This window comes from Bison bison, unplaced genomic scaffold (genome assembly GCF_000754665.1).
Source record: "Bison bison bison isolate TAMUID 2011002044 unplaced genomic scaffold, Bison_UMD1.0 scf7180017864043, whole genome shotgun sequence".
Lineage (NCBI taxonomy): Eukaryota > Metazoa > Chordata > Mammalia > Artiodactyla > Bovidae > Bison > Bison bison.
In genome coordinates, this window is record NW_011494615.1 from 7,343,324 (window position 1) to 7,357,663 (window position 14,340).

The 14,340-nt window shown below is 38.7% G+C and overlaps 1 protein-coding gene across 1 annotated transcript in view; it reads left to right on the forward strand.

Moving 5' to 3' along the window:
- The window catches only part of CLASP2 (cytoplasmic linker associated protein 2), a 175,513-nt gene that overhangs the window by 150,463 nt on the left and 10,710 nt on the right, over window positions 1-14,340 (forward strand). Inside the window, exons 29-32 of the mRNA XM_010835579.1 lie at window positions 659-802; window positions 3,642-3,748; window positions 5,478-5,631; window positions 8,104-8,332. Of these exons, the coding sequence (XP_010833881.1) occupies window positions 659-802; window positions 3,642-3,748; window positions 5,478-5,631; window positions 8,104-8,332 (634 nt within the window). The remainder of the gene's footprint in view (window positions 1-658; window positions 803-3,641; window positions 3,749-5,477; window positions 5,632-8,103; window positions 8,333-14,340) is intronic.

Sequence of the window (14,340 nt, forward strand, 5' to 3'; positions counted from 1 at the left end):
GAAACTATAAAACAATATTGAAAGAAATTTAGGATGGAAAATCATCCCATGTCCTTGGGTGAGAAAATCAGGTCTTCTGGGATCAGAAGACTTACTATATTAAGATGTCAGTACTCCCCAGAGTGACCTATAAATTCAGTGTAATCCCTACCGTATCCTAGCTGGCTTCATAGAAATTGAGAAGCTGATTGCAAAATTCATAATGGAATTCCTGGGGCCCTATAATAGCCAGAGCAGCCTTGGGGGAAAAACAAGTAGGAGGACTTTACACTTGCTGACTTCAAAACCTAATACAAAGTAATGGTAATCAAGGCAGTGTGGTAATGGGTTAAGGATAGACATAAAGACCAATAGAATAGAACTGAGAGTCCAGAAGGAAACCCGTGTCTGTGGCCAATTGCTTTTCAACAAGTGTGCCAAGACCATTGCCCTTGGTAGGTCATATTTGTTATACTTTTCATAATCCCGTCTTACTTTCCAAAAACAAATGGTAAGTCGAAAAAATGTTTTTTATTGTTTCAGCAAAGAAATTTGAAAGTATGTAGGAACATCTTTTTCCCTAAGAAAGGTGGTCTGGCACTATTGAATAGAAATGTTGAATGAAGAAAATGGTCTCCTTTGAGTAATCATCTGCTTCTTATATGTCTTTGTTTTCTAGGCAGCGCAGTCAGTCCTGATTTCCTTATTTGAACTCAATACCCCAGAGTTTACAATGTTATTAGGAGCTTTACCAAAAACTTTTCAGGATGGTGCTACCAAACTTCTTCATAATCACCTTCGAAACACTGGCAATGGAACCCAGGTCTTTTTTCACTTGTTTTATTTTTTTTGGCCGTTGTTTAATGTGATGGATGGTTAACAACAGTAATTGCTTTCTTTTTTGCATGAAGTAAACTTTGATCCTAATGTGTAATTTTTGCATCTGCATTAGGCAGCATTTCCTGAGCAGAAATAAATATTGTCCTGGAAAGAATAGTCCTTAGGCCTGTAATTGTTCTATTATTATTTGGTGTGCATTAGGGTGGTGGTGAATGGTGACCACAGTATGAACAAGGAAAGTGAAATATAACAGAACTTAGATGAGAACTTAGATCAGTGCAAGCCATGAGAATTAGAACATGCTCTTTAGATGAACCAGTCTTTATTGGAGGACCAGAAAGGATGACTTATTCCAGGAATAACAGGCCCAAGGAGGGTAGTGCTTTAAAGGACGTGTTCACATTTAATAATTACAGGCTTGTCAGTCTATAGGTGCTTGAATAATACAAGAGTTTGTTTTGGAGAAGTAAGATCTGAGTAAATGAAGGGTTAGTGTTATATCTAAATGGTATTGAACTATTTGCATAATATGCCAAAGAATTGAACTTGGGTTTTAAAAAGACAAAGAGGACAATACCTTTGATAATGCATAAAGGAGAAAGCAGGTGCACTTATGTCAGGAGTAAGGTAAAGTGTAAGGGGAAAACAATGTGAGAACCATTTCTTGGGGCCAAAGTCAATTACTTTTTTAAATGAAAAGGGGGAATTCCCTGGTGGTGCAGTGGCTGGAATTCTGCACTTCCACTGCCAGGGCCGTGGGTTGACTCTCTGTTCAGGAAACTAAAATCCCACAAGCTACATGGGACAAAAACTAAAAATTAAAAACATAAAAGGAGAAGATATTGTTTTATTATCTTAAGAGATAGGCAAATTGCTAATATGACCAGATTTTACTTCTTTGATGTCTTTGTAAAAATCATTTGTAAATCAAACTGAAGGAGGAACAAAAATTTAAGTGATTGTAATGATTGGAGGTAAATTTCCAGTTGTTCAAGCTGGTTTTAGAAAAGGCAGAGGAACCAGAGATCAAATTGCCAACATCCGCTAGATCATGGAAAAAGCAAGAGAGTTCCAGAAAAACATCTATTTCTGCTTTATTGACTATGCCAAAGCCTTTGACTGTGTGGATCACAATAAACTGTGGACAATTCTGGAAGAGATGGGAATACCAGACCACCTGACCTGCCTCTTGAGAAACCTATATGCAAGTCAGGAAGCAACAGTTAGAACTGGACATGGAACAACAGACTGGTTCCAAATAGGAAAAGGAGTACATCAAGGCTGTATGTTGTCACCCTGCTTATTTAACTTCTATGCAGAGTACATCATGAGAAACGCTGGACTGGAAGAAGCACAAGCTGGAATCAAGATTGCCGGGAGAAATATCAATAATCTCAAATATGCAGATGACACCACCCTTATGGCAGAAAGTGAAAGAGGAAAGTGAAAAGGTTGGCTTAAAGCTCAACATTCAGAAAACAAAGATCATGGCATCTGGTCCCATCACGTCATGGGAAATAGATGGGGAAACAGTGGAAACAGTGTCAGACTTTCTTTTTTGGGGCTCCAAAATCACTGCAGATGGTGATTGCAGCCATGAAATTAAAAGACGCTTTACTCCTTGGAAGAAAAGTTATGACCAACCAAGATAGCATGTTCAAAAGCAGAGACATTACTTTGCCAACAAAGGTCCGTCTAGTTAAGGCTGTGGTTTTTCCAGTGGTCATGTATGGATGTGAGAGTTGGACTGTGAAGAAAGCTGAGTGCTGAAGAATTGATGCTTTTGAACTGTGGTGTTGAAGAAGACTCTTGAGAGTCCCTTGGACTGCAAGGATATCCAACCAGTCCATTCTGAAGGAGATCAGTCCTGGGTATTCATTGGAAGGACTGATGCTGAAGCTGAAACTCCAATACTTTGGCCACCTGATGCAAAGAGTTGACTCATTGGAAAAGACTCTGATGCTGGGAGGGATTGGGGGCAGGAGGAGAAAGGGACGACAGAGGATGAGATGGCTGGATGGCATCACTGACTTGATGGATGTGAGTTTGAGTGAACTCCGGGAGTTGGTGATGGACAGGGAGGCTTGGCGTGCTGTGATTCATGGGGTCACAGGGAGTCGGACACGACTGAGCGACTGAACTGAATGATCGGAGGAAGGAATTGGCTTATGGCAGGGAGCTAATTTAAGATTGTTAATTTGGAATCTTGTTTAATTATTGAGGAAAAAAGATTGTTGTTGTAATATTTAGGAGAAGGAATAGCTGAGGATAACAACAACAAAAAACTTAAAGAGCTAGATTGCTGAATGGGAAGAAAGTTTTTCCCCACAGAAACTAGAGATAAGTACATGAATATTTTAAGATAATGACCTAGCAGGACTTCCTTGGTGGTCCAGTGGTTAATAATCTGCCTTGCAGTGCAGGGAACATGTATTCAATCCCTGGTCGGGGAACCTGGGATCCCACATGCATGGAGGAACTTGAGTCTGCATGCCACAATTAAGGCCCAGCGCAGCTAAATGAATTTTAATAATAAATTTTTAAAAAGAGAACAGTAAAATAATGATCTGGGAACTTCCCTGGTGGTCCATCGGTTTAGATTCTGTGCTTCCAGTGCAGGGCCATGGGTTTGATCCTGGTTGGGGAGTTAAGATCCCACGTATCTCACTACACAGACAAAAAATTTTTTTAAATCTTTTAAAATACATAAAATAATGACCTCTTAATATAAATCTGGCTCTTTCATGTGTTCAACATGTTGACTGTATGGCTTCCCTAAGAGCCTGTCATATGTTAATGTTTATTTGATTCTTGTCCGTCAGGGTTCCATGGGAAGTCCTTTGACAAGACCAACACCACGGTCACCAGCCAACTGGTCCAGTCCTCTTACTTCTCCTACCAATACGTCACAGAATACTTTATCTCCAAGGTAATAAAAGGATTGTTTACCATCATGGTTTGTATTTGCAGATTCCCATTCTTAGAAAAACTGACATTAATATAAATCCAGTTGATTACTACTTAACTAAAATGTCTTGGACACATAGAAACTGAGCGAATTAAAACAATGTTAGGTTTATCCAAAATGAACCCTTTAGATGATAATAATATATAGGATATGGAATTCTTTTTCTTGTAAGTGACAGGAAAACTTATGGACACAGCTTTTGGAAAAAAGCAAGCAGTAATTAAACATTAAATAGCATAGTTATTGTTTCTCAGATAAGCTGTATAAATCCATTAATTTCCAGTTGTGTCTTTCAGTTATAATAGTTGATATAAACGAGATCAAGTTATAATGAAAATTTTAGATCTAATATTGGCCAACCACCTGTTAAAAATAGAAAAAAAAAGTTTATAGACAAAAAAATGTAAAAATAAAAACATAGGGAAGGGTAAATATAAAATGGCAATATGTATACTTCTTAGGAAAAAAATGTGATCTTGAGATTGATCCTTCATGAGACTTGTGAAATTTTCACACTTGAGCAAATCCCACGTGAGCTATATTTCAGAAGAAGTTATTAATTAACTCATTAATGGATTAACATTTTTTTCCCTTCTCCTGGTCTTTAAAAAAATGGCTTAGTAGCCATTATTGTCCTTATCAGCTTGATTTTTGTTATTAGCCATATAGCATATTCTTCATCATATTCATTACAATTATATAAGATGTTTCATTATATTGCAAAACATATTGCAAACTTACCATCATATTTTTTCATGCCTATGCATATGTGATAATTATGATGGCTAAATTCCAGACTGAGTTGAATTTTAGAATCTGATTATAGAATTCATATTTCAGTGGGACTTCCTGGCAGTCAAGTGCTTCGGGCTCTCTTTCCACTGCAGGGGGCACTGGTTCCATCCCTGGGGTCAGGGAAGTAAGATTCTACATGCCTCATGATGTGGCCAAAAAAAAGAATTCATATCAGTAACACATATTCTATGTTAAAAATTCTCAATCGTCTTACATATTTGTGTAAAATGTGTTAATCTCCTCTTCCAGCAGTACCCACTGGGGTTAGCAAACTCTGTAAAGAGTCATATGGTAAATATTTTAGACTTTGCCAGCAGGGTAGTCATTGTCAGGTCTATTCAACTCTGCTGCTGTAGTGTGAAATAGCCATAGACAATAGCTAAATAAATCAGCATTGCTATGTTCCAAAATAATTTCGGGAAGATCCCCTGGAGGAGGAAATGGCAATCTACTCCAGTATTCTTGCCTGGAAAATTCCATGGACAGAGGAGCCTGGCGAGCTACAGTCCATGGAGTCGCAAAGAGTTGGAGACGACTGAGCACGCACACACGCACACACATAACTTGAGTTTTATATAATTTTCATGTGTCATGAAATGTGTTTTGATTTTTTTCTCAGCTGTTTAAAAATGTAAAAAAAAGTTCTTAAGGTGAAAAGAAAAACCAGTTGTCAAGGGCTGTGCCTTATAGAGTCACTATAAACTGCCCTTGATGAGCAAACAGGGGGACATGCTCTTTAGCCGTTTGTACCTGTCAGGTTTTGTTTCGCTAATTATGCTTTAGAACATACGCATTCTCTAACTCTGTCTTTATAAACATCCTGTGCCATTTCCTCAGATATATTTGTATTTTAAAACTACACAGAAACAAAAATTAATTGTTGTCTTTTTCATAGTGCTTTTGATTATGACACAGAAAATATGAACTCTGAAGATATTTATAGCTCTCTTAGAGGTGTCACTGAAGCAATTCAGAATTTCAGCTTCCGTAGTCAAGAAGATATGAATGAACCATTGAAAAGAGATTCTAAAAAAGATGATGGCGATTCAGTGAGTATTTGAATATTCTTACATTCTACACGTTTTCATTAAGAGTTTAATTTTGTTTTTAAACTTTTCTTTCTGTCACTTTCAGATATAAACTTCCAGGAGTCAATTATTTTGTTTTTAAACTTTTCTTTCTGTCACTTTCAGATATAAACTTCCAGGAGTCAATTGCTCAGTATTTACTGAGTACCTACCTTGCTCCAGGCTCTGTTCTGAGTCTTAGATTTACAAGGCATAGATAGATGCTGCCCTCAAGTTCCTTGTGGAGTTTCGGATAGAGATTAGTGCTGTAGGAAAGATGACATTTGCACTGAGACCCAAAGAGAGCCATACAAGATCTAGGAGAGGAGAATTCCATTAAGGAAATAGCAGGCACAGAGACACTTAGATGGGAGCAGGCTTTGTCCAGCTGAGAACCAGGACGAAAGCCAGTGTAGTTACGAAAGCACGTGCGTTATGAAAGAGCGGAGGACCAGAACATCGACAAAATAAAGTGTTTAGACTTTTTGAAAATTCCTGTTCAGTGTGGTGGTATTTTCATCAGTTTATGTGGTTCTAGTTAAGAATGTTATGACTCATCTTTCTAACATTGTGAATATTATTGTTCAGTTTGTTATTTCTGCCACTATATAAAGAGCTGTTGATATTTCTACTCTACTTCGACTTTTCTCTGACATCTTAGACTTTTCTAAGAACAAGCTACCCCACCATTTCCTGTGGAATCTTTGGTTTCTCAGTGTTTGCACAGTTGTGGAACACTGCAGCACCTTAGCAGATCTCTAAAGGGCCGCCTTCTCTGCCTCCTGACTTCTTTCCTGCTATTGTTTTTCTCCCCATGCCTACATGGCAGATGCGCCAGAAAACTGAATGCCAAAACCCTGCTTACTACTCGTATTTGAGGTTCCCTGCCTCACAAGTTGAGTGTGGTAGCAGTAAGAGGTAAGGAGGCATCACTGCATGATTGAGACTTCCCTCCTAGAGTAGCAAGGGCAGTGCCAAGTAGTGGATTCCGGCAGGAGTGAGTGTGCCATTTACTCACTAGTCAGATATCATTTGTAAACCTCATGTCTGCCTAAGGAAAATAGGGATGTTACTGCATACCTTAAAAAATTATTATGCGTATAATAAATCATGTGATTCCATCTAGCCCAGACCTCTTCTGAGTTCCAGATTCATACATCTAGCTTCCTGTTTGAACTCCAGATCTTTCCCCCAAACTGTTCTTTTCTGTCTCAGTTGATACAATGCTAGTTGCTCAGCCAAAAACCTTGGACACACAGTTGTCCTCATCTTGTCTCTGTGTCTCATCCTCCCTACTCAGTCCATCAGGAAATCTGTTTAGTCTGTCTTCAAATACAAGCCGCAGTCTACACAGTAGAATTTTTTCCCTTGTTACCTCTCCAACATCATCCCCTACTACTCTTTTCTGCTCTAGCCACTTGCCTCCTCGCTGTTCCTTCAATGTACAGGGCATGCTTTTTGCCTCAGTGCCTTTGTCTTAGCTGCCCCCTCTGCCTTAAACATTCTTATTCCAGATAGCCATGGCCAGTTTCCTCCAGAGCTTTGCTGCAATGGCTTCCCAGTGAATCTTACTCTAACCACACTGACTCACCTGCAGCCTTGGCACTCAGATCCCTTTAATACTGCCCTTGCCTGCCATAGGAGAGTCACCTCCTACTGTACCACATATGTAACTCACTCATGACATTTTCTAATGTCTCTGTCCCTCGACTAGAATGTCAGCTTCATGAGGACAGACGGCATTCTCTCATTTGTTAACTAATATATTCTCAATGCTGGTAATGATGCCTGGCATGGAATACGTGTACAATAAATATTTAAAGAATATTTGTAGAACACCTTGCCACTGGCATAGCACATGGTTGCTCACTGTATGGTGGTAATGGTGATACTGATGGTGGTAATTGGTATTTTGATAAGTTATGTTAATGTGCCCAAACTCCATCATGCAGCATTCTAAAAGTCATGCTGTCCTGTGTGGCCTCTTGTTCCTTAAGTAGGCCTTTTTAAATTCAGTTTTCTTATACTTTATTAACATATTGTCATTGTAGAATTTACAACCTTAATAATGAAATCTGGGAGCTTTTTGTTCTGTGTTTCTAATGAAAGTTGTTTTGATCTTTTACTGGCATAGAGAAACTTGCTAATCACATTGTATATATTTGATCCCGCCCTTAATAAGGAAACTGTAGGAATCATTAGAGACAGCATTCTTTCATGATTCTTATTTGCCCTTACGGCTATGGTTTCTTTACATCTCTTCTAGTAGACTTTGACTTTCTGAATGTAAGTTTTAGCTCATCATCATGTGGATTTCTGTGACTTAATTTTTTCAGCTGGTTTTTGTTATCTTTTCAAAATAGCCTTTCAAGCAGTAGGGAAATACCTTTTTAGACTTTCAAACAGACATTTGAAATGATTTAATTTGCTGTTCATTCCTCTTCCCATTAATAGATGTGTGGCGGCCCTGGGATGTCTGATCCAAGAGCAGGAGGTGATGCTACTGACTCAAGCCAAACAGCCCTTGATAATAAGGCTTCACTGCTCCATTCAATGCCTGCTCACTCCTCTCCACGCTCTCGAGACTATAATCCATATAACTATTCAGATAGCATCAGTCCCTTCAACAAGTCTGCCCTCAAGGAAGCCATGTTTGATGATGATGCTGACCAGTTTCCTGATGGTATGTCCCATCTGTGTTCGGAGGACTGCTAATCAATGATGCAAAAGAAATATATGCGTTCTTTTTGTGTAATTCCCTAAAAAGGAAGGATCTTTGAGGGTGGGAATGTTCTCTGCCATCTTCTAGGAGCTCATTTCTATTGGTTCAGTAGTTTTCTTCTTCATAATAAAAGGTTAATCCTCCTAAGAGCATCTTTGAAATCAAGAAAACTTTAGTTTTCCCAGGAACAACTGAAACCAGTTACATTTTCATTTAGTTATTAATTTTTATACGGAGTGACAAAACCCTTTAAAGGGATACCCATTCTTTAGTGTGAAGTTATAAACTCTTTAATCAAGGATTGAATATGGGAAAAGGTACAATTAAGATTTGGAGTTGGCTTAGGTCTAAGCTCTGTGTGTGTGTGTGTGTGTGTGTGTTAGTCGCTCAGTCATGTCAGACTCTGCTACCCCGTGGACTATATAGCCCACCAGGCTCCTTTTTCCATGGAACTCTCCAAGCAAGAATACTAGAGTGCGTTCCCATTTCTTTCTCCAGGGGATCTTCCCAACCCAGGGATTGAACCCAGGTCTCCTGCATTGCAGGCAGATTCTTTACCATCTGAGCCACAAGGGAAGTCTGGGTCTAAGCTCATAATATATAGGAAATAAGCTGCCTCACCTGGGAGGTTGGTTGGCCTTCTTGCACTTCACTTGTCACGGTCTGAGATCCATCTTACCTGCCCTTCTGACCTTAGTATGCTGTAAGGTTTGGATAAGATGTATAGAAACTGATTAGAAAGTGTAAAACAGTGCAAATAGTATTTTTTTATTTTCTTTGTTTTTAATAATAAGGAATTGCATATTTCCTCTGTAAATTACGTGATTCATTACTTCTTTATTGAACTAAAGGCTTAAGTAATCTTTAGTAATATGTAACTAAATGTAGATAAACTTGAAAGTCTCCCCCTCAACACTGCCTCATGATTTCATGATTAGGTATTCATAGTTTCTGATATTCCTTTATTCCCTCAGTGTTGCTGTCAGTGAACTTATTTTTGCATAAACTTTTGTGCACATACACAGATAATTTTAAGAGCATTCTAGAAATAGAATTGCTCAATTAAAGGATATGTAAGTCTTAAGTTTTCAGAGTTACTACCAGTTACCAACTCAAAACACATGGCCAGTTTAAGTAGTACTGATTTCCTTAGCAACCCAGAATGTTTAAGTGTTTTTATGTTTTATCATTGTGATAGGTATAAAATAGGTTATCCTAATGAGCCTTTCTTTAATTGTTAGGAAGACTGAAAAATTAGCTCTCAATTTTGTTTTTTAATTTTTCTGATTTTGAAGAGTAGAAAGATCTCTTCACTTCTGTATTTCTTTACTAATGCAGTCGATGAATCATGTTTTTACCAACATGTCATATTAAGTGACTGAATATATCACAAATATCACAAAGGCAAAATTATGACAATATACCAAATTCCCTAAATTACATAAGAATCTATAAAATTGTGACCATTATGCACTTCGGTGTGTTTTAATCTATCATATGTAGTTGACTATGCTGTTGAGGTTTAGTCACAATAGCAGCATAACAGGAGTGTGTGAATAAACTGGACATAGCAGCAAAGTGCCCTTGGATCCCTGAGTCATACCAGCAGCCTGGTGATTGAGACCTAGCTTTAACAACTTAATTGTTTTTATATTATTTATGCACAGCAGTCACAGCTGCTTCATCGCCCATCTGTGTGTGTGTCTATGTGTAGGGTTGCTTTTTTTTTTAAGTATTATTTCAAAACAGGCAAAAGTTTAAAAGTTGTGAATACAGTTCCTCCTTGAGAAGGATCAAACCCCATCAACCCTAAAGAAAATCAACCCTGAATATTCATTGGAAGGACTGATGCTAAAGCTGAAGCTCCAGTATTTTGGCCACCTGCTGTGAAGAGCCAACTCACTAGAAAAGATCCTGATGCTGGGAAAGATTGAGGGCGGGAGAAGGGAATAGCAGAGGATGAAATGGTTGGATGGCAGCATCGACTCAATGGACATGAGTTTGAGCAAACTCTGGGAGATGGTAAAGAACAGGGAAGCCTGGCGTGCTCAGTCCATGGGGTTGCAAAAAGTTGGATACCACTGAACGAATGAACAACAACAACAAATCAGAAACAGGATATTTACAGTTTTAAAATACCTCTCCAAAAAAAAAAAAAAAAAACCCTACTAATTACAAAATGAGTAACTTCACAGTGGAGAAGCCTAGGAGCAGCACCATAATTAAGTAATCAAGGTTATATCACCAACCTTGGGCAAAGTGAAATCATGTGTTAGTCAACAGATGCACTGTCACCTCTGTGATACTGATGCCAAGAGCACATAATCTAAATCTGATCATAAGAAAACATCAAACAAACCTTAATTGAGGGAAATGCTACAAAATAACTGGCCTTTAGTTTTTAAAAGTGCCACGGTCATGAAAGCCAAGAAAGGACTGAACACTGAAGGAGACGTGAAGACTAAATGCAACATGACCTTCTTAAAAGTATAGACATATAATTTACGTATAGACACATAATTTCCTATTGTATTCAATGGGTTATAATGTTTAATTATCATTATTTATTTTGATGCTCAAGTTGTCCTTGACTTGACCACCAGGATCCCATTTAAGCTGGCTTTGTGTCCTTTTAACATGTCCCCATCCTTACATTCTGACACAGCATAATCTTACACTGTCCTTACTTCAGTCCTGGAACTAGCCATTTGTCCAAGGATCAATCCTTGGTTTCCTTTAATAGGAACTGATCTTTTAAGACTAAAGTTTGGGCACTTGTTATATACTTCCTCTAAGTGACTAGAGCTAAGGAGTATGTATGCATTGATATATATCTATTTCTGTATCTGTCAAAAGCTGTATGTTTGTACCAATAACTCCAATTGCAGTCTAGCACCATGAGATTAATTTTAGTTTCTCTCTTTACATGCTGATAACTCCTGTGAGAAGCCTGACTTCCATTATCTTTAGTACATTTACTTATTTGATCAGCCCTCCTGTGTGCAACCTGTTCTCCATCCCGACCACCACTTCCTCACTTGCACACACGCATGCCTCACCCTGCTGGGCTCCCCCTTCCACGTGGACACTGACACCCACTGCTCTTCTGCTTGGGCTCTTGACAGATCACACCTGGTTGCCACTACATGGGGACACGCTTCCTGTTCTGGCTGAACTCTGAAACGCCTGCCTTTCCCCTTCTCACATGTGGAAACCCTCTTTACTCTGACCATGAATGTGTCTCCAGGCCCGTAATTTTGATGAGTGAAAAAATATCTTCATTTTATGAGATTGAGGAATTGTGTTTTTACCAACTTCTCATGTTAAAAGAGACTCGATATATCACAAATATCACATCACAAAGCCAAAATTGTGACAGCGTAGCAAGATCACCCCCTACTCTAATTTTCTTCTCCTTTACTAAAGATCATCTGTTTCCTATTTGTTAAAGGAAAATATCTTTGGAAATTAGCTGAAACCTAAACTGGGTTGAATAGCTCTGAACTTGAGAACATTATTTCTTCACAGTGTAATACTTGATTGACTTCTGAAACATAAGCCGGACCTTTTATGTTGAATAAACACTCTTCAAAGATGGATAAGCCTCCTACTAAACCAAAATAGTAGTTTCTCCAGGCTTTGTGCAGCAGTTATTTTCATTTATTGTCTGTTTTCTTTTTAAAATCTGAGGTGAAGACTTTGTTTGACATTATTGTGAATGTTGCTGACACTATCCTGTTTAATATATTGACCTCATTTTTGCTGTTTTGACTTTTCTTTTATACCCTGGCCCCAGGTAAAATTTCCCCTCTTCTTTTTGTTTTTACAATCTAAAACTTTTGTTCAGTTCAGTTCAGTCGCTCAGTCGTATCCAACTCTCTGCGACCCCATGAACCGCAGCACGCCAGGCCTCCCTGTCCATCACCAACTCCTGGAGTCCACCCAGACCCATGTCCATTGAGTTGGTGATGCCATCTAACCATCTCATTCTCTGTCGTCCCCTCCTTCTCCTGCCCTCAGTCTTTCCCAGCATCAGGCTCTTTCCAGTGAGTCAGTTCTTCGCATGAGGTGACCAAAGTATTGGAGTTTCAGCTTCAACATCAGTCCTTCCAAAGAACATCCAGGACTGATCTTTAGGATGAACTGGTTGGATCTCCTTGCAGTCCAAGGGACTCTCAAGAGTCTTCTCCAACACCACAGTTCAAAAGCATCAGTTCTTCTGCGCTCAGCTTTCTTTACAGTCCAACTCTTGCATCCATACATGACCACTGGAAAAACCACAGCCTTGACTAGATGGACCTTTGTTAGGAAATAACTATTTTCTTCAAGTGGGAGTTTCTATGAAAGAAAATTTGTTTTAAAACTCTGAGATACTCTTATTAAGTATCTCTCTTACTCAGATGTTTCTGTACATGTCACAGACAGATACATACATTAGTGATAGATTTATCAAAATAACAAGTCAAACTCACTCATAGCCAGTTCTAATTATGACCTTCGTAAAGTTCACCAGGGACTGTAATATTCCAGAATATATACTATCTCTGGTGAGGATAATACTGTTATTCAAGAGAAACTCATGTTTTAGACCTAGATTCTCATTCTGACCCTAGGAGGTGGGTGCCGTTTTCCAGTTCTACTGATAAGAAAACCCAGCCTCCACAGTAATTAAGAGTGTGCTCCTGTCCCACAAAGGCTGAGAGAGAGAGGCTTGCTGAGACTCATGAGCCTCTGTTCTTTTCACAGAACCACAATGCCTTTCTGTGTTAGAAGAGGAAATACAGTTGGCTATACTTTATCAATAAATAATTTGTCCTTTCTTTGGCAGAAATTAGTTTCCTGTCAGTCATCTGTCCAGACCATTATATGTGACAAATCATTTCTAATTATCTTCTAGAGTAATTACAAAGCCTATATTCATGAAGAAGAGAACTGAGTTCCTTTGAAACAAAGCGTTTTCTTGAGATTTCCCTTTATTCAGCTGAAATAAAATACACTCTTAATCAGAATGATTTTCTGACATCTTTGAAAGTCTGATAATGTAAGTTCTCAGGAGTGATTCTTGAGGAGTTCGTAGAGATGTATTTATCCTGCTGCAGTAGTTCTTTTTAAACCAGCAACATTGTTCTAATGTTGGTCTATAACAGATGATTTTATTATAAGTTTATTTTTATTCTCCAAATTAAGATCTTTGAACTGAAATTTCATATTTTTCATGATTTTGCTTTGCATTCCTTAAAAATTCTTCTTAATTTTCCAAAATCCTAATTTGGTTCTCCTCAGTGCTCATTCTTTCCAGATTACCTCAAGTTATAATTTCAGTAGTCACATTTTGTGCTGTCATATATGAGTGTTTGGGGATCAGAGGTTCTTAGTGCTCTTACTATAGTTCCACGAAAGTTGTCCTAACACATTTCCTTTTTTATAGTTGGTAAGTGTTGTCGTTTTATTTGATTCAGTTTCCCTTCCCTATCATTGTTAGTTTTATTCCAATAGAAGTCATCTGGGAACTTGTGTGGAGGTTCAGTGATTAAGACTCGGCGCTTCCAATGCTGAGTGGGGCCAAGGGTTCAACGCCTGGTTTGAGGAGCTAAGATCTCCATGCTGTGGGGTGCAACCAAAAGGGGGAAAAAAATTCATCTGTTCTGGTAGTTCAGCTTGGTTTTCTTTCTTCAGATTTCTGAATCCTCTTAAGTGAAATAGAGCTTTTCTTTCCGTAGTTGTAGATTTCCTGAGATCTGTGATGTCAGGTCATTGGTATCTCTAGGTCCATGGCTAACCAGCCAGCAGGATGTGCACAGTAGTGTCTATTTTTATGGACCAGTAGTGAGCCATCTGGCAGACTACAACCTCCACGTCACTTTAGGAAAACGTGCAGTTTCCTCTTGAACCTTTCCTTTTGTTGGCTCTGACCCTCTCCAGAAGACCAGAATGCTCGTGCCGAGCAGAGCCACAGAGCATATGGCTCC